Source organism: Staurois parvus, unplaced genomic scaffold (genome assembly GCF_062004578.1).
Source record: "Staurois parvus isolate SC_StPar_1 unplaced genomic scaffold, SC_StPar_1.0 ptg000160l, whole genome shotgun sequence".
In the NCBI taxonomy this organism is placed as follows: domain Eukaryota; kingdom Metazoa; phylum Chordata; class Amphibia; order Anura; family Ranidae; genus Staurois; species Staurois parvus.
The window spans coordinates 258,919-285,526 of record NW_028317956.1 but is presented as its reverse complement, the minus strand read 5'-3'; the positions used below and the strand labels follow the sequence as shown (position 1 = coordinate 285,526).

General features: G+C 44.4%; 1 protein-coding gene across 1 annotated transcript in view; it reads left to right on the top strand.

Annotated features, from left to right (window-relative positions):
• Window positions 1-1,006: 1,006 nt before the first annotated feature.
• LOC149463053 (uncharacterized) overlaps window positions 1,007-26,608 on the top strand; it is a 67,585-nt gene continuing 41,983 nt past the window's right edge. Inside the window, exons 1-3 of the mRNA XM_089675928.1 lie at window positions 1,007-1,186; window positions 7,713-7,806; window positions 23,466-23,619. Of these exons, the coding sequence (XP_089532054.1) occupies window positions 1,173-1,186; window positions 7,713-7,806; window positions 23,466-23,619 (262 nt within the window). The 5' untranslated portion in view covers window positions 1,007-1,172. The remainder of the gene's footprint in view (window positions 1,187-7,712; window positions 7,807-23,465; window positions 23,620-26,608) is intronic.

Here is a 26,608-nt window from a genome sequence, read left to right as displayed (position 1 = left end):
CGCCATACCCCATACCAGCGTCCCGATGGCCGCCATACCCCATAGCAGCGTCCCGATGACCGCCATACCCCATAACAGCGTCCCGATGGCTGCCATATCCCATACCAGCGTTCCGATGACCGCCATACCCCATACCAGCGTCCCGATGGCTGCCATACCCCATAGCAGCGTCCCGATGACCGCCATACCCCATAGCAGCGTCCCGATGACCGCCATACCCCATACCAGCGTCCCGATGACCGCCATACCCCATACCAGCGTCCCGATGACCGCCATACCCCATACCAGCGTCCCGATGACCGCCATACCCCATACCAGCGTCCCGATGGCTGCCATACCCCATACCAGCGTCCCGATGGCTGCCATACCCCATAGCAGCGTCCCGATGACCGCCATACCCCATACCAGCGTCCCGATGACCGCCATACCCCATACCAGCGTCCTGATGGCTGCCATACCCCATACCAGCGTCCAGCATTTTAGGGTCTCAACTGATCAATTTTCAAATATATATCCTGTAGTTTGTAGACTCTATAGCTTTCACACAGACTAAATAATATACACTGTTTTGGGTTATTTTTACCCCAAAAACGTAGCAGAACATTTTGGCCTAAATTTATTAAGAACAATTATTGATGTGCAATATTATATAACAAAAACTAACAAAAAAAATTTTTTTTTTCAAAATTTTTGTAGTTTTTCATTTATATAGCAAAAAATAAAAAACTCAGTGGTGATCAAATACCACCAAAAGAAAGCTCTACCTATGTCAAAGAAAGGATACAAATGTCACATGGGTACAGTGTTGTATGCCGGAGTAATTGTCACTCAAAGTGTGACAGCTGAGAATTGGCCTGGGCTGGAAGGGGTGAAGGTGTCCGGACATGACGTGGTTAATAATACAAAGTAGAGGGGGTTTCCGATGACTGTGATTCCCTGCACCCCCTCCCTGCCATCCTGGTGAACTGACATTCCTCTGTACTGGGCTCAGCCTGCACTCCATACACAGGAGGAGATCCTACAGACTACATGTCCCATGATGCACCGGGAGCCCAGCTAGCAGGCCGGGGCCGGGCACAGACACGATCCGGGAATAGATCGCTGGCCCGGGGGCAGTGCACAGCCAATCGCCGGTGTCCGTGGAAGTGCCGAGTATCCGGATCTCCTCCACCATGGACGATCACAGGTATATCCCGAGGGGGGGGGGGGGGACAGGATCGTCCGGGGTGCCCAGCATAGACTTCCCTGTACAGAGATGGGTGCATGGCTTACTGGTCACCCACAGCAACCAATCAGATCAATCCCTGATGGGGCCACACTCCGGTGACCTCTGCTTGGGGTTATGGTGGCCGTAAATCCGATCAATCAATTCCCAATTCACCCAAACGATCCAATCCGACATCGAGCGATTCAAGGATTGAGTGGATAAGCAACAGATTTTCATTGAGTTGATTGGTTGTGGAATGAAAAGACTGATCGATGGCGTTTTACAATCAATCTACATGTAAGGGCACCAAAACCGCCATCAGTCGCCCCTCTAGGATGTTTTGTGGGTTTTTTCCACCACAAAGGTCGCGATCTGTCGCTCATCGTTCAGCTGTGTCCTTTATTGTCCCAGGTAGGGATGCACCAAGACCATTTTCTGATCGGCGAGTACAAGTTCCGATACTTTCGGTCATGTACTCGCTGATACCGAGTATGATTTGTGTCCGTGCAAAGAATAGCATGCGATTTTCAGTGCAATAGGCGTCCATACATTTTGTATGGACGCCAATCGCACCACAAAGTATCGGTTTAGAGCATTTTCACGAGTATGAGTACTTATGAGAATACCTGGTCGCAGGTGATTGAAGTCTGCTCAGATTGTGTTGTCGATGAGTTTGATTGCACTGTGTATGGCTGCTATTGATAAGGGTGGACGATGTCCCTCATCACTTCTAGCATTGCAGTGAAAACAAGACCTGGCCATGACCTGCATGGGCTGGGGACGGCTGGGTGGTGTCCTTGTCGGCGGTTTATTGCGCCCTGAAGGGATAGGTGTAGCATCCAGTCAAAGTCTATGATGGGGCTGACTGGTGCACCGAGTGGGAGCAATGTTTAGGGCCCTTTGTGTTCAGGATCAATATTAGGAATGTGGGGGGCCTAACACTTAATACCTATAGTTCTTGTTCTGACATTCTCCTCCTACATGGAAAAATCAGCTTTTTTTTTTTTTGGCTAGAAAATGACTTAGAACCCCCAACATGATAAGCAGAGGCCCTAGAGAATAAAATAGTGGATGTTGCAATTTTTTATGTCACAAGGTATTTGTGCAGTAATTTTTTTTTTTTTTAAATGTAATATTTTTGGAAAAAATACACTTTAATGAATTCTAATGCACAAAAAAACAATATATTTGGTAAAATATAAAAGATGATGTTGCATGTAGATAGATAACATACATGTCACGCTTTAAAATTGCGCACGCTCATGGAACGGGGATAAACACACACATTACAAATGTTCCATAGGCGATGCTTTCAAAGCTTTTTCAGGCTACCTGTAAAGAAACTGACTCCGTTCCCCTCCATCTACACACTAGTAGATGGAGGGAATCTAGTGGGGGGAGGGTATTGCCTGACTTGGATTAACACTAAATCCCCACCCCATAGGAACTTGAATATGTATTTCCTGTTCACAAATTCCCATAATAAAAAAAAAAAAGAGAGAAGTTCTGATAGGAAACGGTACGTTGTGGCTGCATCTGCTGATCACTGGAATTAAAACTCTTACACAGTTGTCCACGCTCCTCTCCTGTACAGAAATCCCTTACTCTGAACTTAATGTACACTGTGAACCTCTCACAGTGTGTATGAGAAGTCAGAGCACATCTCATTTCTTGGCTGGAAAACATCCAGCATCATCTAGTTCTTTCCTCCCACCCGATTGTCCCTGGCCCACCCCTTTCTTCATTGGATTTCAGTTTCTTCTGAGCAGGGCAGTCTATGTGCAAATAAATACAGCCTGCCTGGAAGCACCCACTCCTTCAGTCTGACATCGACGCATCAAGGCATTTTGACAATTACCGTATTTCGCGCTCCATAAGACGCACCTGACCATAAGGTGTGCCTAGGTTTTACAGGTGAAAAACAAGAAAAAAAATATTCTGAACCAATGGACTGCAGACACCGTACAGGAGATGACCAGAGACTGCGGACACAGTACAGGAGATGACCGGAGACTGCGGACACAGTACAGGAGATGACCGGAGACTGCGGACACAGTACATGAGATGACCGGAGACTGCGGACACAGTACATGAGATGACCGGAGACTGCGGACACAGTACATGAGATGACCGGAGACTGCGGACACAGTACATGAGATGACCGGAGACTGCGGACACAGTACATGAGATGACCGGAGACTGCGGACACAGTACATGAGATGACCGGAGACTGCGGACACAGTACATGAGATGACCGGAGACTGCGGACACAGTACATGAGATGACCGGAGACTGCGGACACAGGACAGGGGATGACCGGAGACTGCGGACACAGGACAGGGGATGACCGGAGACTGCGGACACAGTACAGGAGATGACCGGAGACTGCGGACACAGTACAGGAGATGACCGGAGACTGCGGACACAGTACAGGAGATGACCGGAGACTGCGGACACAGTACATGAGATGACCGGAGACTGCGGACACAGTACATGAGATGACCGGAGACTGCGGACACAGTACATGAGATGACCGGAGACTGCGGACACAGTACATGAGATGACCGGAGACTGCGGACACAGTACATGAGATGACCGGAGACTGCGGACACAGTACATGAGATGACCGGAGACTGCGGACACAGGACAGGGGATGACCGGAGACTGCGGACACAGTACATGAGATGACCGGAGACTGCGGACACAGTACATGAGATGACCGGAGACTGCGGACACAGTACATGAGATGACCGGAGACTGCGGACACAGTACATGAGATGACCGGAGACTGCGGACACAGTACATGAGATGACCGGAGACTGCGGACACAGTACATGGGATGACCGGAGACTGCGGACACAGGACAGGGGATGACCGGAGACTGCGGACACAGGACAGGGGATGACCGGAGACTGCGGACACAGGACAGGGGATGACCGGAGACTGCGGACACAGGACAGGGGATGAACGGAGACTGCGGACACAGGACAGGGGATGACCGGAGACTGCGGACACAGGACAGGGGATGACCGGAGACTGCGGACACAGGACAGGGGATGACCGGAGACTGCGGACACAGTACAGGGGATGACCGGAGACTGCGGACACAGTACAGGAGATGACCGGAGACTGCGGACACAGTACAGGAGATGACCGGAGACTGCGGACACAGTACAGGAGATGACCGGAGACTGCGGACACAGTACAGGAGATGACCGGAGACTGCGGACACAGTACAGGAGATGACCGGAGACTGAGGACACAGTACATGAGATGACCGGAGACTGCGGACACAGTACAGGAGATGTATGCAGGAGGTGTGTATGTTACGTTAACAACACCCCGAAATCGGTCCGTAATACGTGTTGCGATGTGCAGAATCTGATCGCATAGGTGTGAATACCCATGCAATCCGATTCTAGTGTGGACCCAAAAAAGGGTCCTGCACATTTTTTGGTGCGGTGCGATTGGAGCCATACAAGATGTATGGCTCCAATCGCACCGCACACAAATCGCATGTGATCTGCACAGGAATTTGGTGCGATTCCTGTGCAAATCACATGCGATATACCGCACTGCATTAGTGTGAACCTAGCCAAAAATGCACTGGAATGTACATTGTCATTTAAGTTGAAGATAAATAGAGGGAAAAAATTAACTGGAAAGCATCAAAACGCGCATACAGAAACGCATCCAGACTGCGTTTCTATGGTGTGGCCCTGAAGGAAACTTAATTTCTGACAGGATCAACAATTTTTATGTGATTGCAGAAAGTGCACTTAGCCTGTACAAAGGAAAACAAATGCTACCACTTCTAAGGACTGCTAAACTGCTATATAATTATTTTTCTTGGGTTTAGATATAGTTGAAGTACGTATGTGCCTCACACGTGTGTATAGGGAGGGAGGTTTATATTTGAATGTTTTTTTTTTTTTTTTTCTTTTGTATTTTATTAGTGCTGCAAGAATCTTACATGCCCCCATGTGACAGTATAAAGATGGAGACCGTTGTTCTTTATGGAAACATCATGGGTCCCTTATCCCAGCCCATGCAAATCAGATACTCAGAGTTCCAAAATTCAGCTTACCCGGCTGCTGCCTGGATTCTAATGCTCTGAACCTAGAAGTGCTCATAACTGCAGACTTCCAGGTTCAGTTGCTCACCATCATGAGATGTCTTCACAGAGGAGCTGGGCGAGTGCTGGGGTTGGTAAGCAGTAGATGGCTTTATAGTCACCCATACAATGTTTGCCAAACAATGTCACCCAAGTAGTCTTGTTGGTGAGAAAGCTCTGGTTCTTGGTTCAATGATAATTGTTGGCGTAATAAATGATATTTCATGCATTGATAATGCCCTGTCCATGACCACCTTGCTCCTAGAAGTCAGCAATCATCATGTACAGCGGGTAAAATATAATTGAAGGAAGGATGAATAGAAAAATGGACCAATACATTCTTGATTAACAATCTGCTGCCATCTATTAGGATGATGAAGATGAAACAAGGGTGGACATTTCAGCAAGACAATGATCCCAAACACAAAGCCAAGTAAACTCTCAATTGGTTTCAAAGAAAGAAAATAAAGCTGGTAGAATTGCCCAGCCAATCACCTGACTTGAATCCAATAGAAAATCTATTGAAAGAGCTAAAGATCAGAGTTCATAGAAGAGGCCCACGGAACCTTCAAGATGTGAAGACTGTGTGGAAGAACGGGCCAAAACTACATAGTTATCCTGGCTGAAAAAAGACAAAAGTCCATCCAGTTCAACCATAAAAAAAAAAAATTATAATCCTACACCCACAGTTGATCCAGAGGTAGGAAAAATCTCCAGCAAAGCATGACCCAATTTGCTCCTGCAGGAGAAAAATTCCTTCTGAATCCCCCAAGAGACAATCGGATATTCCCTGGATCAACTTTACCTATAAATGTTATATCTAGTTATATTCTGTGTATCCAAGAAAGAATCAGCCAGAACCAACTCTTGAGGGAGTCTATTCCACATTTTCACAGCTTTTACTGTGAAGAAACCTTTCCGTATTTGGAGATTACATTTCTTTTCCTCCAGACATAAAGCGTGCCCCCTTGTCCTTTGTGATGACCTCAGGGTGAATAGCTCTACACCAAGTTTACTGCATGAACCACTATGTATTTATACATGTTGATCATATCCCCCCTTAATCTCCTCTTCTCAAGAGAGAATAAATTCAGTTCCTCTAATCTTTCCTCATAGCTGAGCTCCTCCATGCCTCGTATCAGTTTGATTGCCCTTTCTCTGTACTTTCTCTAGTTCCCCAATGTTCTTTTTGTGAATTGGTGCCCAAAACTGAACTGCATATTCCAGATGAGGTATTACTAATGATTTGTACTGGGGGAAATGATATCTCTCTCTCTGGAGTCTATACCTCTTTTAATACAAGAGAGGATTTTGCTCGCTTTAGAAACCGCAGCTTGGCATTGCATGCCATTATTAAGCTTGTGATCTACCAGAACCCCCAGATCCTTCTCCACCATTGATTCCCCCAGTTGTACCCCCCTAGTATGATGCAGGCATATTCTTAGCCCCCAAGTGCATAACCTTACCATACCTGAGTAATGCATGCAACTAGTTTCTCCATACAGGAGGCATCTTGAAGCTGTCATTACCAACAAAGGATTTTGTATGAAGTATTACATTTCTGTTCGCGTGTTCAATACTTTTTCACCTGTGTCCATCCATTTTATTACACATAACTTAATTTCTGAACATATTTTTTTTTTGTTTCTTTGTATGTATGGATTGCATGGGTTGTGTTATTGACGTGGGGAAATTGTCATGTCAATAGCACCTTTTTAGAAATATATTTACTGAGAAAAATGATGACGTGTTCAATACTTATTTTACCTGCTGTATGCTGCCATCTCTAAAAGCGCCCATGGTAGTGATGTGAGAAAGAAACCTGCCATTGTATGCACAGTCTGAAGGTAGTGTCAATGGGTGAGAGTGCCACATGTTAGTGCCAGTGCAGTAGGATTTAGTAATTCTTGATAAAACATGTTTCGGGGGTAAGAACTCCCCCTTCATCGGGGATAAGAAGCAAGATGATAACAAGTTATATAAAGTCATATAAATCAGAATATGTATACTATAAAGTACGTTCATATGTAATAAAAAAGTACACAACAATAAACACTATATATATTTTTTATTGTTGACCTTCCCACTTGGGTCCACAGCTTCTACACATCTTCTGCAATCGTATGCAGAGTGGGACTGACTGCATAATTTACTGACCTGTACAGTGTGCTTGAATCTATCATACAGAACATATACTGTGGAATTCCACTTTAATTGAACCCCCTAAAAGCAGAATTTCTCTCTGTCCCCTTGTAAGCAGCTCTTTGCAGTGTTTAGAGGACCATTGTATCTGTATGGTCATAGCTTTGTACCAGCCTGTTGAGTCCATTAGTTCAGATGGTTCTGTATTCTAAGTGTCATCTCTAGTTAATTGTTTCTTCTCTTCCACAGACCGGTCGTGTCGCAAAACAGCGATTCTTGTGAGGTGCCTTTGCCAAATCTACGACCACGACACCAGGAGCTGATCCCTACGCCGTTTGGTCCAGTAAGTACCTATCAGAGGCTTGATACCACATGCTGTGGAACTGCAAGAGAAGAAGGGGAGCTGCAGTCAGTGGAAACCAAATGTTTCATTTTCTAACCTGCACAAAGCTATTGATTGCTGGAAGATGATTGGTTGCCCTGACACAGCCACTTCCTCTCTTCATTTTTGAATATCCGTGCATTATAAAGAACAAGATGAAATATCATTTCTAGCTGATTCACACATGTGCGGTGCAGATTGAAGTTCAGGTTTCACAGCTAATTGATACAGTAGTTGGTCAGGTTTACATCAGGTTCAGAACAGGTTTAGATCAGGTTCAGGTCAGGATTTTATCCTGTTGACAACTGATGACATGTGCGGTTTAGAAACGGTTCCCATAGAAGTCAATAGTCTATAATCTGTACCTGAACTGCTCAGAAGCCATACAGGACTTTGTCTTTGTTTTAAGTAGGGGTGTGTTTTGGAGATGTTATGGAGGTGAAGGTGGAAAGGCCAGAGTCCAGAGTTACACCTAGCACCCTTGTATGAGGAGAGGGACTGATTGTTGTGCTATTAATCTCAAAGGAAGAGACTGAGGTGGTGGTATGGGGAGAAAGATAGACATTATGGAGCTTAGTTTTTAAAGATTGCGTTTCATAGAGTGGTATAACTTCTATACTGATATGTCCGTTAGTAAATTAGTAATGTGTAAGGAAACAAAAGGGGTGATTGGAAGGGTAAGGGCTCGTTCACACTTGGCTGTTTTACCAACGCTTGCCAAACGCCCCTATAGCGTTTGGCAAGCGTTGGTCCAGCGTTTGAGGAGCATTTTTTAACACTCGGCAAACGCTCCGCAAACGCCGCATGCGCGGTTTAGTGGCGGTTGCTAGGCCTTTGCAGAGCGTTAAAAACTCCCCACAAACGCCTATAATGCAGTTTGAATGGTGTTACCGCTCTGCAAACGCCCCGCAACCGCGTCGCAACCGCACCACAAACGCCGGCCGGGAGTTTGCGGAGCGGCACCATAGACTAGAATAGGAGGCTTCAATGCCTCCTGACTCGACCAGAGGCGTCCGTTTTGCCGCGGCGCAACGCGATGCAAACGCTCCCGTTAGAGCAGCACCATGTGCTCAATTGGCAGAGGTGTTTGGGAAGCGGTAAAAACGCTTCCCAAACGCCTCTCTGCTGCCTGCACACAACGCTAGTGTGAATGTAGCCTAAGAGAGAGGTTTAGATGTTGTTCGCATTAAAGCAGAACTCTGGGCAAAAAATTTATTTTCCCATGCAGTGGGGCTGTGCCTGCACTGCATGAGTTAACTGCTTGTTTTGTCTAGGGGTGAACACAGAACTTATACTCCCCTGATCCTTCGATCTTCCAGAAAATGGTGCTCCTCCCACGTCCAGCAGTGGATTGTTCCTGCTGTCCTCCTGTCTAGAGCTGGTCTATGGGTGTGATTATGTCAGGAACAGTCCACGACACAAGACTTCTAGACTGCAGGGGCAGGAGCGTCAGGGACTGGAAGGATCTGCAAATTAGGTGAGTATATCTCAGCTCTCCTCTTCCCTAGGCAAAAACGAGAAGTTAACCCATGCAGTGCGGGCACAGCCCTACTGCATGGGGAGAGAAAAAAAAAGTTCTTCTTTAAAATGGTATTAACTAACCAAGGACAGAAAATAGAGGGGGTCTGAGGATAAAGCCTTGGTAGACCCTCCGGAACGAGCATTAGCAGAGGAGGAGGTAGAGTTGTAGGTGACACTGAAGGAACACTTGGGCTAGGTTCACATATGTGCAGGTGGTGCGGCTGCGGATCCGCATGAAAATCCGTGCAGCCGCACCACCCGCACAGAGGAATGTGGACCCGCATGCGGGTGCCATTAGTTCTAATGGCATGCCACCCACACTAGAAAACGCAACCATACTGGGAACCAAGGTTCCCGTGCAGGCTGTGTTTTCAGAAGTGCAGGGACTTTTTCCCTGCATGTCACGGGGCACGGGAGCCCATTCAAATGCCCGCACGGATGCATATAATGTGAACCAGGGCTAAGAGCTGATTCACGCATGTGCGTTGTGGATTGAAGCTCAGGTTTCACAGCTCGTTGATACAGTAACTGTTCACAGGTTCATGTCAGGTTTACGTCAGGTTCAGGACAGGATTAGCTCAGGATCTTATCTTGTTCACACATTTGCGGTTTAGGACCGGTTTCCATAGAAGTCTATAGTCTGTAATCCGCACCTGAACGGGACCGCACTGCTCAGAAATCGGAATTACTCTTTTTAAAACCGCACTGAATCTGCACCGTCAGTGCACCGGACATATGGCACCATAGGAAGCAATGTTTTTTCACATGTCATGCAGATTGGATGCAGTGCAAACCACATCCAATCCACATATATGTGAACGGGCACTTAGACAGGAGGAGAACCAGGAACGAGCTGAGGCATGGAGGACAAGGGAGTGGAGTTTTTTTGAAGCAGGTGATCAACTTTATCAAAGCAGAAATGTCTAATAGTATGAGTACAAAGTAGTGGCCTTTGGTATTCTATATTATTGGGCTAATAGCCATGGGCAGAGAGCAACCTATGAGCAGGGGTTGGATGGGGAAGAGGTTGTGGGTGTAAAGGGGGGGGGGGGGGGTGATTGACAAAAAATCCTATACTGTATTAAAACCCCCTTCAGGGAGAACTACAAGGTCCAGTTCTATGACATCTAGGTGGCTTTCAGGCAGCCTGGGCCATGCAGAGCAAACAGAAACTTCTACCTTGGTAACAGCCCTAATTCATGGTGTATAAACTGGAATGATTAAACAATTCAATGCAAAGGTGTATAATGTCACAAAAAAACTGTGAAGCTGCAATTGGAGTCCAGAAATCAGAACTGCAGATCTGAATGATTTTTCCAGGTCATTGACTCAGAGACAATTGAAGCCAATGGATCAGCATGACAGCTTTTTCAGAAGAAGAGGTCAGCAGTACCCACCTGTTTACTTCTCACTGTAACATCAAAATGTGAACAAACACTTTCTAGAGTGAGAATTGCTTCATTCTGGGATGTTGTAAACGTTGTACACACTGGTCACTGGTTATGCTTTTGAGAAAAAAGGAAGGAAAGGGCCACAGCATACACCCTGCCATGCTGTCATCTAATACTGAGGGGAAGGTTGCATTGTGGATGAAGATCTGTTTGTCTTTTGCTACTTTAAAGCTAGCCATGGATGGGAAGTAGTCTCCCATGAACGATGGGTGGGGGGCACATCTGCCAAACTCTTCGTAGCACTAGAACCCACTGCTGATTCTAGTTCAGCTAATTGGACCTACAGTGACAAGCAGCTAAAGTGTACCTAAAGCCAAAACCAAAATGTGTCTTCTGGTATCAAATAAAGCGGAGAGGGATTTGAACCTCCATCATGTTTCTTTATTGCGGTCTCTGTCCCTGCTGGGTTGTTTCACCTGCAGAAGAAATAAAACAACAGTGCACTGGCCTAGCACATTATCCCTGATAACAGTTTATTAAAACATGGATAAAATAATATACTCACAAACAAGTAATGACAGATTGCATATAGATAGACAGTCACAAGATGCATTTATCCACAATGAGCCAAAAACTCTGACGCCAATGATGTGCGATCTAGGTTTACCTTTGAACTGCGTCAGACGGACGTGGCCCCTAGATGGCATTTCATTGATGTCAGGGTCTTTGGCTCGTTGTGGATTAATGCATCTTGTGACTATCTATAAGCGATCTGTCACCACTTGTTTGTGAGTATAATATTTTATAAACGTTTTAATAAACAGTTATCTGGGATAATGCATTAGACCAGTGCGCTCTTGTTTTATTCCTTCTGCAGTTGCATCTGGACTCCCCCTGTCTTATATGAGAGCTGCAAGGCTTGGCCCACCCGTTGGAGTTTCACACACATTTGAGTTCCACTGAATATTTCTGTTTCTAGCCTTCCACACCCATGTGCAGGAGCTTTTGACATTATTTCACTGATCACCCTCTGGATTTGTCCTGCTGACCATTGTTACTAGAACATAAAGTGACGGGAATTATAACATTTTGAGCTGTAACTAGAACAGGAGGCAATGGGGAAATTTTCTCTTCAGGTGACAACTGTCTGAGGGGATTTCATGTAAGGTAGCACTAAAGCTTTAGGCTGGCCATGCATTATACAATTGTCTTAATCTCCAAATACGGAAAGGTTTCTTCACAGTGAGAGCTGTAGAAATGTGGAATAGACTCCCTCAAGAGTTGGTTCTGGCCAGCTCAGTGGATTTCTTTAAAAAAGGTCTGGATTCTTTCTTTGATACACAGAATATAACTGGATACTAACACTTATAGGTAAAGTTGATCCAGGGAATATCTGATTGCCTCTCGGGGGATCAGGAAGGAATTTTTTTCCCTGCAGGAGCAAATTGGATCATGCTTTGCTGGGTTTTTTGCCTTCCTCTGGATCAACTGTGGGTGTAGGATTATAACTTTTTTTCTTTTTTTTTTTTTTAAGGGGTTGAACTGGATGGACTTTTTGTCTTTTTTTTTTTTTTTTTTTTCTAACCAGACTAACTATGTAACTATATCTTATTCAATTTCCTTTAGATTCACCTTCAACTATGTAGTGCCAAGGGCCTGCCTGATTGCATACAAATTGAAAGTGTTTAAGTTTGACTTCATATTATATGGTTTTGGTAAATCTAAAGGAAAATTGTGTAATGTATGGCCAGCCTTAAGCTAGCCTAAAGTCTGTTGCAGGGGTGTTCAACGTTTTGAAGAGCAAGGGCCATTGATTTGGTCATAATGAAATGGTTCAGAATTTTGATTTTATTTTGAATAGCATAATGAACATTTTCCTCCTGCATCCTCTGAATGGTGGTGGGAATAAGAGGAGGAGAAGCCGGCTTTCAGTGGTTTCAGGAGGAAAATGGAGAGGATTGGTTCCTGTACAGCAGGTAAAATAAGTATTGAACACATCACCATTTTTCTGAGTAAACATACATGTAGTTCCAGGCGCCGGGCAGGGCAAGCAGCAGGGCTCCCCCCGCCCACTGTCACCCGGGCTCCACTTGCCCATCTGCAGGCCCGGGACTGGCTCAATGCCGGCAGCTAGAGGGGAGGAAGAACACGTCCGGTGCCATCCTCTTCTTGTCCCAGAAGTGATGTTATGATGTCCCTTCCGGTTCCCCATTGCGAGATTCCCTGCAATTGAGGCTGGGAAAGAATGTAATGCAGGGCGATGTGCACTGCATTACATTCAGGGGAGCAGAGGGGAGACATCCAGGGTCTTTTAGACCTTGGATGTTTCAATAAAGATAACCTGTCACCTTGGTAATGAGACACTTTTTATAAAACATCAGTTGAGACTGAACCAGCTGATATTAATTTGCACTGACAAGGGGCAGGATTGCTTTCTAATTACTGATAGATTTCAGCTGGTGTCTTGGCTTTCCATGCCATTTTGCAGCTCTCTTTCTGTTCAGTTCTTATTTCTTTTTTTTTTTTTTCTGTTGAATACTTTTTCCCTGTGTCCATTCTATTTTATAATACATAACTTAATTTCTGAACTTATTTGTTTTGGTTTCTCTGTATGTATGGGTTGCATGGGTTGTTACCAGCATGTGGTGAACCTTTCATGTCAATAGCACCTTTAGAAATATATTTCCTGAGAAAATATATACTTACTTTACCCGCTGTATATGCCACCCCGCCTGTCCAAGTGTAAAACAGAATGTGACAGGGAGACCGCACGGGCCCCCTGGAGCATGGGACAGGATCTCCATTGAGATCCCTGACGCTACACCAGTGGTTGGGGTTTTACCACCCCATAAACCAAAAATGTAAATGAGCCCTTACTATCCTGAGCCCCCTATGAGGCTGCTCTCACATGAATGTACTGCGGTTTACCCACACCACGGGTGCAGCACAGTGTACCTGTGGCTTTCCTGCGAGTTAGCTGCGCTTTGCCATAGACCTCTATTATATCCTGCAGGTGTGGTGCATTTTCTCAAAGCGCACCAAAACTCCTGCATTCAGGAGTTTTGGTGTGCCTTCAGAAAGCACACCAAACCCATAGGATGTGCTTGGTTTGTGGTCAAGGGCCACATCAGAGGGCTCTCAGGGCCACAGGTTGAGCACCCCTGGTCTATTGTTTTTTTTTGTCTTTTCCCGTGACTACATGTCCCATCATTACTAGCCTTGATGTCATTGTTCTTTACCTCTGGGCTACCTGTGCTCATCCAGCGCAGACAGTGTTGTCAGGTTTCTGTGAGTGTGCATGTAGGGTTGGCTCCTGTGAGGACCCTGAAATCAAGTAGCCACCCATAAAAAGGAAATTAAGCAAAGTGATTGGAGGACCAGCTGAAGAAAGGTGTGAAAAGATGCTGTAAATTAAGAATGCTTTCAGAAATAAAAAAATAACAATATGGATAGTAAATGAACAGAAGAGAAATCCAAATCAAATCAAGATTTGTTGTAACCATTATTATTATTATTACATCGAGTTTATATAGCGCCAAAGGGTTTGCTCAGCGCTGTACAATAGAGGGGGGACAATACATGAAACAGTACAGCAACTACAAACAGCACACGAGCGGTTATAGGGCCCTACTCTTTCGAGCTTACAATCTAGGAGGGAGGGGGTAGTGGTACAGGAGGAAGTGGCTGTGGGGGATGGAGTGGTAGGAGGAATGAAGGAGAACGGCTGTTAGGTGAGGGTGGGGTAGGCTTCCCTGAAGAGGAGGAGTAACCATCCTTTGCCTTCAAAACAGCATCAATTCTTCTCCGTACACTTACAAAGTTTGTGAAGTAACTCGGCAGGTAGGTTGTTACAAACATCTTGGAGAACAAACCACGGATCTTCTGAGGATCTAGGCTGCCTCAAATCCTTCTGTCTCTTCATGTAATCCCAGGAAGACTCCTTGATGTGTAGATCATGGCTCTGTGGGGGCCAAACCATCACTTCCAGTACCCCTTTTTTCTTTTTTAAGCTGAAGATAGTTCTTAATGATATTGGCTGTATGTTTGGGGTCATCATTCTGCTGTAGAATACATTTGGGGCCAATCACACTCCTCCCTGATGGTATGGCATGATGGATAAGTATCTTCCTGTATTTTTTCAGCACTGAGGACATTATTGATCCTGACCAAATCTCCAACTCCATTTGCAGAAATGCAGCCCCAAACTTGCATCTTCCTCCATGGTTCAATGTTGCCTGCAGACACTCATTATTGTACCGCTTTCCTGCCCTTCAGAGAACAAACTGCCTCATGCTACAGACAAATACATTGAATTGATGCTGGTTTGAAGTCAAAGGGTAGTCACACCAAATATTGATTCGATTTAGATTTCACTTCTGTTTGCTCATTTTGTATTAAAAATAAATGATTAAATTATATATTTCTCCAAGCATTCTTGCATTACAGCATTTCTTCACACCCGCCTATAATGTTTGTACAGTGCGCGCGTGTGTGTGTGTGCGCGCGTGTGTGCGCGCGCGTGTGTGTGTGTGTGTATACGTACTGGGTAATGTGTCAGGAATGTAAAGATGTCCCATCGTTTGATGGAAATGAAAATTATCAACCTACAGAGGACTGAATTCAATGACACCCCGAAATTCAAAGGTAAAAAATTATGCAGCAGGCTAGTCCATTTTGCTGAAATTTCATTGCAGCAACTCAAAATGGTACTCAGTAGTTTGTATGGTCCCCACATGCTTGTATACATGCCTGACAACGTCGGGGCATGCTCCTAATGAGACGACGGATGGTGTCCTGGGGTATTTCCTCTCAGATCTGAGCCAGGGCATCACTGAGCTCCTGGACAGTCTGAGCTGCAACCTGGCGGCGTCGATTGGACCAAAACATAATATCCCAGAGGTGTTCTATTGGATTTAGGTCAGACGAGCATGGGGGCCATTCAATGGTATCCATTCCTTCATCCTCCAGGAACTGCCTGCATACTCTCACCGCATGAGGCCGGACATCGTCATGCACCAGGAGGAACCCAGGACCCACTGCACCAGCGTAGGGTCTGACAATGGGTCCAAGGATTTCATCCCGATACCTAATGGCAGTCAGGGTGCCATTGTCTATCCCAGTGGTGGGCAACCTTTTTTTTCAACTGAGCCAAATCTCGCCAAAACCACGATTGAAATTTATTTTGAGAGCCACATTTTTAAAACTGAAAATACATCCCCCATATAGTAATTCATCCCCCATATAGTAATTCATCCCCCATATAGTAATTTATCCCCCATATAGTAATTCATCCCCCATATAGTAATTCATTCCCCATATTGTGTCAATTCACTTACCTTTGCTCCGCGCGTTTCTCTCGCCGTGTTCCCGCGCCGTTCCGGTCTTCAGGGCGGACTGTGAGAGGAGAGGAGTTTGTCACGCTGCCCCGCCTACATCTTGACAGCCAATGTTTGCCACGTTCCGCGGGCCGGATTAAAAGGTCCACCGGGCCGTAGTTTGCCCATTGCTGGGCTAGCTGCAGAGTCCTGACTTTTGGGGCGGCCGCCCGAGAGGAGGGAGGGGAGCGGGCGCCCGGCACACAGAAGAGCCGCATTAAAGTGTGCAAAGAGCCGCATGTGGCTCGGGAGCCGCGGCTTGCTGACCACTGGTCTATCCTGTAGAGGTCTGTGTGTCCCTTCATGGATATGCCTCCCCGGACCACCACTGATCAACCACCAAAATGGTCATGCTGAACGATGTTACAGGTATCATAACATTCTCCACGGCTTCTCCAGACCCTTTCACATCTGTCACATGTGCTCAGGGTGAACCTGCTCTCATCTGTGAAAAGCACAGTGCGCCAGTGGCGGACCTGCCAATTCTGGTACTCGGTGGCAAATGCCAATCGAGCTCTATGGTGCCGGGCAGTGAGCACAGGACCACTAGATGTCAGGTCCTCAGGCCACCCTCATGAAGTCTGTTTCTGATTGTTTGGTCAGAGACATTCACACCAGTGGCCTGCTGGAGGTCATTTTGTAGGCTCTGGCAGTGCTCATCCTGTTCCTCCTTGCACAAAGGAGCAGATACTGGTCCTGCTGATGGGTTAAGGAACTTCTATGGCCCTGTCCAGCTCTCCTAGAGTAACTGCCTGTCTCCTGGACTCTCCTCCTTGCTTTTGAGACTGGGCTGGGAGACACAGCAAATCTTCTGGCAATGGTACGTATTGATGTGCCATCCTGGAGGAGTTTTCTGTTTTGGGGGGTCATCTCATTGTTCCCAATTTAGTGCACCTGTTGCTAATTTCATTAACAGCAAAGCAGCTGAAACTGATCAACAACCCCCTCTGCTAATAAGAGAGATTGATTATCCTTCCTCACACTCTATCCTTGTGTGAGAAGAGACGGGACCTATGAGTTACTGTTTTTTTTTTTTTTTTTTCTTTTTTTTTAACCGTGAACACACACAGAGCCACCTGTCAGTGCTCTGATTGCAGCAGTGTACCTGTCACACCATTGCAGCCATCATCAGTGTCCTGCTCAGTCACATCATTGTAGACGTCATCAGTGTCCTGCTCAGTCACACCATTGTAGACGTCATCAGTGTCCTGATCAGTCACACCATTGTAGACGTCATCAGTGTCCTGCTCAGTCACACCATTGTAGACGTCATCAGTGTCCTGCTCGGTCACATCATTGTAGACGTCATCAGTGTCCTGATCGTTCACACCATTGTAGACGTCATCAGTGTCCTGCTCGGTCACACCATTGTAGACGTCATCAGTGTCCTGATCAGACAGTGTACCTGTCACACCAGTTTAGCTGTCATTCGTACCCAGATCAGCCAGTCTACTTGTCACACAAGTGCAGTCATCCACTGTGTCCCTGATTGCAGCCACATCTGCCCCAGTGTCAGTAAAAACAGACATATCCAAAACATTTTACTCCACTGAGGAGACATTTCAAACCCTAGCATGACAGAGGAGAACCCATGGAGAGTAGTGGGTCAGTGACCGAATCAGAGGAGGAATGGGTGCCTACAAATCGGATGAGGCATTCTGAGGAGCAGGCAACCACCAGCAGTGCAGTACATCATCCTGGTGAAGTGGCGGACACCAGCAGCGCAGTACATCATCCTGGTGAAGTGGCGGACACCAGCAGCGCAGTACATCATCCTGGTGAAGTAGCGGACACCAGCAGCGCAGTACATCATCCTGGTGAAGTGGCGGACACTAGCAGCGCAGTACATCATCCTGGTGAAGTGGCGGACACCAGCAGCGCAGTACATCATCCTGGTGAAGTGGCGGACACCAGCAGCGCAGTACATCATCCTGGTGAAGTGGCGGACACCAGCAGCGCAGTACATCATCCTGGTGAAGTGGCGGACACCAGCAGCGCAGTACATCATCCTGGTGAAGTGGCGGACACCAGCAGCGCAGTACATCATCCTGGTGAAGTGGGCTTTATATGACAAGTGTTAGTCTAGGTCCCCTAGGGACACCACATGTGATTCGCACAGAAATCACACTGCATGCCTGTGCACATCACATCCCGTGTCTGTGCGGTTTGAGCCATACATCTTGAATGGCTCTAATCACAATACATCTGCCCCAAAAAGGTGTAGGACCCTTTTTTTTTTTTCCCCCCACACCTGATTTGCACCGCATGGGTGTTCTCACCTATGTGATCCAAATTCTGGAAATCGCACTGTGTTTCAGGGTGTCATGAGTTTGACCATTGACGCCCATACCAGATCGCAGGGACACCGTGCGATTGCTGTGCGGGAAACACACAAGATTCGCTGCGTTTCCTGCATCGCGTTAGTGTGAACCAAGTCTTGAGATCTGCTTGTCAGTGACTAGGCTGTTGATGGCTTTCAGATCAAGAAAAGCTTCAATGCTTCCAAAAACCAGGAAGGCTGCACTTTCCTGTGCGGGGGGGGGGGCACACATACAGACTTTTTCTAAGCTTTTCTGGAATGGAGAAGCAGCTGGGAATTAGAGAAGTAGCGCACTGTTCTATCTAGCATTTACTAAGGCCTGCCATACATGGGACGAAATTCGACCAATTTTTTTTTTTGTCCGAAAATCGGACCTAAGAATAATTGGCCAATTTTCGCTCTGATAGTGGGTCAATGGAACCGCTGGTTTTCGTGGTTCCTCCCCTTTTCGGTGATCGGGCATGTTGGAAAATTCGTGAAAAACTACCGATTTTCGACTCAATGATGGTCAAATCGTACAATAAAGATTTTGCGCGTGAGCCGTGACCTGGAAGGAACAGAAGTTTCGCCTTTTATATGGGGTGAACTTTATGACTTGGTTGGCCAATTTTCAAAATAAATAATGGCACCATCGGATTGCCTAGCGAACGATGTTTCTGATTTTCGGACGAGAAATCGTTCGGAATTCGAACCATGTATGGCCTGAATAAGTATTGTTCTGTGTGTTGATACCTGACCAGATGACTTCCAGACACTGAAGGCGCCAAGTGAGAGAATACAAATGGCAGAAACTATCTTTCACACAGGTTTCCCACAAATGTGTGAATCCAGGGTGAAAGACATGTGAACCTTGCGTGACGCTAAGCCCTCCTGCACACGGGACGTTCTGATAACGCTGGTAATGTTAGCTGTGTAAAGTCACTTTAAAAACTTGAGTTTTTCAGCTTTTTTTGGGCGTTTTTGCATTCGCGTTTAGCGGCGTTTTCCCGCGTTTGCATTTTTTTGTGTTTTTTTTTTTTTTTTTTTTATTTAACAAAAAAAGTGGGGTTTTTTTGGTCAAAGTCAAAAAATGCCAGTTTGCGGCATTCTTCAGCATTAGACCATTTTTACATCTAAAAAAAACTCCTCTAGAATCCCACTAGTCCTGGGTTTTTTTTTTCCAGCCAAAAAATGCTGATTCCAGTCTGTGTGTGCATGGACACATAGGATAACATGCTGGGGGGTTTACTGACTGGAGAACAAAACATCAAAAGCAAAAACTAGCTGCTGTAAAAACATCCAGTGTTCATGAGGACTTAGGCTCCATGTACACGGGACGTTTGGAAAACCCTTCTGAACGATGGAAACTGACTGCTGGAAAACGTAGGTTAAAAAACATCTGTTTAGCCGCGTTTGCATACCGCGTTTGTGCGTTTATGCGCGTTTGCGTTTAGAAGCGTTTTTAAAGATAACCCCAGGAGACCTTCCAGAATGCACTGAAAAACAGTAAAAAATTTACTATTTCAGACATTTTGAGAGAAATAGAGAGAGCAGAAGCAGAGAGAGCAGTATTTGTTGAGAATAGCTGTCTTTTTTTTTTTGTGGTGTTTGGATGTGTTCTAGCTCATTTCTGTGCAGAAATTATTGCAGCGGTGTCTAACATATTTTCTTTCATGCGAAACCTCAAAGCATAGTGTACCAGGTCCATTTGAGTAACGAAAAATGAAAAAAGGCTCTGAAACGCATCTGGAAATGGAAGAGTTAAACAAATTTTCCAAACGCTTATAAACGCAGTTAGCCGCGTTTACAAGAGTTTGGCGCTTGAAGCGCTGATAAAATCTACTCCTGAACGCAAGTTTGGTGCGTTTAAAAAAAAAACAAAAAACTACTGTAACGTCAACTGCCTGTAAACAATAGTGTACATGGACACAGGAAAACATTAGGGTGAGTTCAGGGGCTGCTGAAAAAAAATGCAGAAAAGCTCCTAAACGTGAGTTTATCAGTTGCAGTGTCCATGGAGCCTAAGGGTGTTTCCAAAACATCTTTTACCACTAGAGGGCGCCATTTGTTTATTTTTGTCTGACAGCCATTGATGGGGTGAGAAGGGGAATCCATTATTTTACTGAACATTTTTAATTCGATCTGCAGAATTATTGTAGTGACCTGTAGTCACTTCATGGCTATGTATTAACTTTTTTAAAACGATGTGGATTGTCTAAGGTTGTACAATTGTTCTCCTTTTGGTTGTTTTCAGTTTCTGTGACACAAGACTGGCTTAGAGATCATTCTCAATAGAGGTTTGCAAGGATCTGATACTTTGACCTACACCCATCCCCCACCTGCAGCGTACGTTTGAACCCGCTTGTACCTGCATCCTAACCAGCAGAATTTGTTGCTGCAGTCTACAATGACATTTTCTTTTACAATTACCCGGCCCTGAGCCAAACATAGCAGAAAGTATATTCATTCTTGTCTGGGGCAATGTTATTATTTCCCTTTTTATCATTCACAATTTTTTTTAAAGCTGAACTCTGCCTTTTAACAAGAAAATAGAAACATTCCGATTAGGACAGCAAAAAATAAGTAGCAGCTTCTGTCGCAATATTCGCCTTTTAGTCTGGAACGGTCCCCTGTAGTACTACTTTTCTACCACTAGATGTCCCCAGTCTTCAGGCTGAATGAAGGCCGGCATGGTTTAACCCACTTCTGAGGCCAGGCTGTCATGGACACATCCCCTGGGGAGCCAAGATTATGCAGCCTGGGTTTGAAGTACTGCAGCACAGAACATTGCTCACATATCATTGCGAGAATCATTCTTTGCTGTACTAAGGACCACCTGTTGCCACCAGACAAGAAGAGGATTGATCCATGGTGTCATCAGTCAGGCCAGAATCATCTAAAAAAATCTTAGAAAAAAGGTCTGCAGGCCGAACAGCCATGACTTTATCATCAATAGGTCCACCTTTTGCTGCCGAAACAGCCCCGACCCTTCGAGGCATGGATCCACTAGACCTCTGAAGGTATGCTGTGGTCTCTGACGACAAGCCTTCAGCAGATCCTTTAGTCCTGTAAGTTGTGAGGTGGAAAATCCATGATATGTTTTTTCAGGACATCCCACAGATGCTCTATTGGATGAGAATCTGGAGGCCAAGTGAACACCTCAAACGCATTTCTGTTTTCCTCAAACCTTTTTTGCAGTGTGGCAGGGCACACCATCCTGCTGAAAAAGGCTACTGCCATTGGGGAATACCATTTCCAGGAGGGGGCTATTTGGTAACCAACAATGTTTATGTAGGTGGTGCATATCAAGTAACATCCACATGAATGGCAGGACCCAAAGGTTCCCAACAGAACCTTGTCCATAGCGTCTCACTGCCTCTGTTGGCTTGCCTTCTTCCCATACTACATCCTGGTGCCTTCTCTTCCCCAGGTAAGCGATGTGCATTCATACAGACATCCACATGATGCAAAGGATTCATCAGACCAGGTCACCTGCTTCCATTGGTCCTGTTCTGATGCTCATATGCCCATTATAGGCACTTTTGGCTGTGGACATGGGCCAGCATGGGCACCCTGACCGGTCTGTGGCTACGCAGTCACATATACAGCAAACTGTGATGCTCATATTTCTGCATTCAAGACATCATCTTCAAGGACAATATGTCCACTGGCTGCCTACCCAATTTCGGGTGCCATTGTAATGAGATAATAATTATTATTATTGTTATTATTATACAGGATTTATATAGCGCCAACAGTTTGCTCAGCACTTTACAATATAAAGAGAGACAATACAGCAACAATACAAGAGGGATAGGAGGGCCCTGCTCCTTGGAGCTTACAATCTAGGAGATAATCAATGTTATCTACTTTACCTGTCAGTGGTCATAATGTTATGGCTGATCAGAATTATGTAAAGCAAAACCTCAGCTTTAAGAAAAATATTGGCTCTCAGAAGAAACTTGATAGTAGACCAGTGAGATCTCATTGTAAAAACAGATGCTGACATGGAAAACTGGCCAGGTATTGGTCACATAGTCATCTGAACATCCCAATACTAACTGATGAAGAGAACCAGTCACTATAAAATGAGAGTACACTTTGTTCAACAGTACCAAGCCCTGATGAAGGGGACCCTGTTACATAGTTACATAGTTAGTCTGGCTGAAAAATGACAAAAGTCATTCCAGTTCAACCATTTAAAAAAAAAAAAAAAAGTTATAATCCTATATCCACAGTTGATCCAGAGGAAGGCAAAAAAAACCCCCAGCAAAGCATGATCCAGTTTGCTCCTGCTGGGAAAAAAAATTCATTACTGATCCCCCTGAGAGGCAATCTGATATTCCCTGGATCAACCTTACCTATAAATGTTAGTATCCAGTCATACTCTGTGTATCTAAGAAAGAATCCAGGACTTTTTTAAAACAATCCACTGAGCTGGCCAGAACCAACTCTTGAGGGAGTCTATTCCACATTTTCACAGCTCTCACTGTGAAGAAACCTTTCCGTGTTTGGAGATTAAACTTCTTTTCCTCCAGACGTAAAGAATGCCCCCTTGTCCTCTGTGATGACCTCAGGGTGAATAGCTCTACACCGAGTTCTCTATATGAACCACTGATGTATTTATACATGTTGATCATATCCCCCCTTAATCTCCTCTTCTCAAGAGAGAATATATTGATCTCCTTCATTCCTCTTATCAGTTTGGTTGCCCTTCTCTGCACTTTCTCCAGTTCCCCAATGTTCTTTTTGTGAATTGGTGCCCATTGGTGAATTGATGTTGGCTTTTTATGATATGAGTCTGAATAAAATGAAATCTGGACTCTATATTCTCTGCTTTAGACACGTTGATCCTCGCACACCCAGACAAAAGAAGAAAAGGCTGAAGTTCTACATCATCATTACAAAAGTTATTTTGTGTTCCTGGATATATTTAAAAGACCAACATGTCTTAAAGTACAATTAACAAATGCGTATAACTGTCTGAATAATTATTTTATATTTGTTTATTTCATTGTATGTTTTTTCCCACAGATCAAACCCTGGGCAGAACTGCCATGCCCCATAAAAACATACTTTTGCTTAGCCATCATCTCCCTTCTTTGTGTGCTCGGCTTAACGATCTCCAACCTTGTGCAACAGAGTAATGAAGATTCCACCGTGTCCCTCATACAGCTGATCGGAGTTGGTAAGTGGATGACAGTTTTCATTGCTACCCTAGTCATCCGGATCCTTCAATTCCAATCTGGTTTTAAGTGAAAACAGCCATTTAACCACTTCAGTACTGGGCACTTATACCCCCTTCCTGCCCAGGCCAATTTTCAGCTTTCAGCGCTGTTGCACTTTGACAATTGTGTGGTCATGCAACATTGTACCCATATGACATTTTTATCATTTTTTTCACACAAATAAAGCTTTCTTTTGGTGGTATTTAATCACCACTGAATTTTTTATTTTTTGCTAAAAACTCCTGAAACTTTTGAGAAAAAAAAAAAACACTTTTCTTGTTTCGGTTATAACATTTTGCAAATAAATAACATTTCTTCATAAATTTATGTCAAAATGTATTCTGCTACATTTCTTTGGTAAAAATAATAATAAATGAATTTGTATTTTTTTTTCTATTTTTTTTTTACATTTTTTCTTTTGTTTTACTATTACTATTTTATTTTTCAGCACACTGTGACCAAAACAATACAATGTTACCATAATGACATTGAACTACTCTGGGCAAGTGATCAGGATTTATTTATTTTTTTTTTTTTTTAACACATTATGATTGCTAATACCAATGTATTTAATTGATATTTGCAATCATTGTTACTGAATGAAACTGATTCATTCAGTCTTTTTTGATTAGCTGTGATTGGACAAAGCTGATCACATCATACAGATGTGCTGTGATTGGCCCTGTCTGTATCATGTGACTGCCTTGACCAATCACAGCTAACAACATAATTGTATACAATGGATGGCATGACAGGAAGCCATCCATTGCATACAATTGACATGTGATCTGCTGTGATTGGTCACATGACACTGGCAACGGGCTGATGTAGTGATGTGTCATCGGCAGTGTCCCATGACACAGCCGGGGACAGGCTGCGCAGCCCTGCGTTCGCGTGAGCGGCTCATTTTGACAGGACGTCATATGACACCCAGTCACAACGAGGATTGTCCTGCCCAGCCGTCAATCTGCTATAGGCCAGGCAGGAACGGGTTAAACAAAAATGTATAATCTATATGCTACCAAATGAAAATGATGTTGAGCTTTGACAGCTCATATACATCAGTACTGTGAATATAGTAAACATATATTGGAGTTCCTGGGACAGTATTTCCTGGGAGCGCGCATTACCGCGATCCGGTGCCCACAGTGAAAGACCGATTGTCGGACGGGACCTCTGTACGAGGTCCCGATCATGTGATCACTGATTGGCCAATCAGTGATCACATGCAAAGTAGTAAGCAAGATGTCACTTGTGACATCATTGCTTACTACTTGTGAAATCTGTGAATGATCACAGAGGTCACATGGTACAAGGCTATTCACAACAGCCTTGTACCATGTGGCAAGCTGTGACCAATCACAGCTCACTCAGTACTTCTCAATGACTGCAAGAATGCAGACAGAGAGAAAGAGAAATGATTGCTTTTACATCCTATATAGTTGTAAAAGCAATCAGTGTAAAAATAAAAAAAAAAATCTTCATCACCCCCCACAAGTAGTACAGTGTCACCATGGTGACACTGTACTGCTAGGGTGACAGTATGTAAAAAAAAAATAACAATAAAAAATAATATGAAAATGTAAAAAAAATTTTTTTTAAATTTTATAATATTTGGTTATAAACTAATTTTGGATTTTTTTTTTTTTTTTTACCAAAAAGATAACGGAATAAATTTTGGCCAAGATTTATGATGAAATATTATTTATTTGCAAAATTTTAGTCAAACTTTTTGGACTTTTCATTTACATAGCAAAAAAAATAAAAAACCCAGTGATGAATAAATACCACCAAAATAAAGCTTTATCTGTCTCAAAAAAATGGTAAAAAATTCATTTGGGTACATTTGGGTACAGTGTTGCATGACCGTGCAATTGTCATTCAAAGTGTGATAGCACTGAAAGCTGAAAATTGCCCTGGTCAGGAAGGGGGTAAAAGTGTCCAGTCTGGAAGTGGTTAATGTGTGGATAGTTAAAGACATTGTTTTCAGTTGATCCTGTTCTCTGCTCCACTCTATGTTCAGAGAAATGATTTGAAGCTGAACTCCGGGCAGATTTAACAACACAAATTGAGTCAGCTCTGTATTATTTAAAGTACAGCTCTGAGAAACTTGAAATATCTCCCTTGCAGTGGGGCTGGGCCTGCACTTCAAGTGTTAGGTTTAGGTCTAGGGGGACATAGAAAAGAAGATTTACTTACCTGATCCTCCAGTGCTGCTGACATCATCAAGAAGACCAATGCAGGGTCCATAGGCCTGCATTGGATGTGATGATGTCGAAGGATAGTCCACCGATGGAGAATGGGGGAGCATCCATCTCCCAGGGGAGTTGAGAATCAAGTAAGTTAAAAAAAATGTACTGTACACTAGAATAAATGAGTAGTTGACCTCTGCAGCCCGAGCGTAGCTCCACTGCAAGGCGGAACGTTCACATTTCCTAGAGTTGTACTTTAAGCTTCTTGCATTATCTGTACAGCAGAGCTCAAACTGATTTGCTGATTGTGCTGCTTCTCCCTCTTCCAGATGTACTGCAGTGCCTATATGTGAACAAGAGACATTTTGATAAGAGAGCAGAATGATGAGTGCATCAGTGTGCTGCTTCTCCTTTCATTGTCTGCTCACAGTCTGTGGGAGGAGCAAGACCTGTAAGTGTTACTTAACCCCTTGCCCTCCAGAGGATTTACACCCCTTCCTGACAGGCCATTTTGTGCGATATGGCGCTGCATTACTTTAACTGTCAATTGCGCGGTCATGCAACGCTGCACCCAAATGAAATTTATGTCCTTTTTTTTTTCCCCACAAATAGAGCTTTCTCTTGGTGGCATTTGATTACCTGTGCGTTTTTTTTATTTTTTGCGCCATAAACAAGAAAAGACTGACAATTTTGAAAAAAAAAACAATATTTTTGACTTTTTGCTATTAAACATGTCCAGTTAAAAAAAAAATGTTAT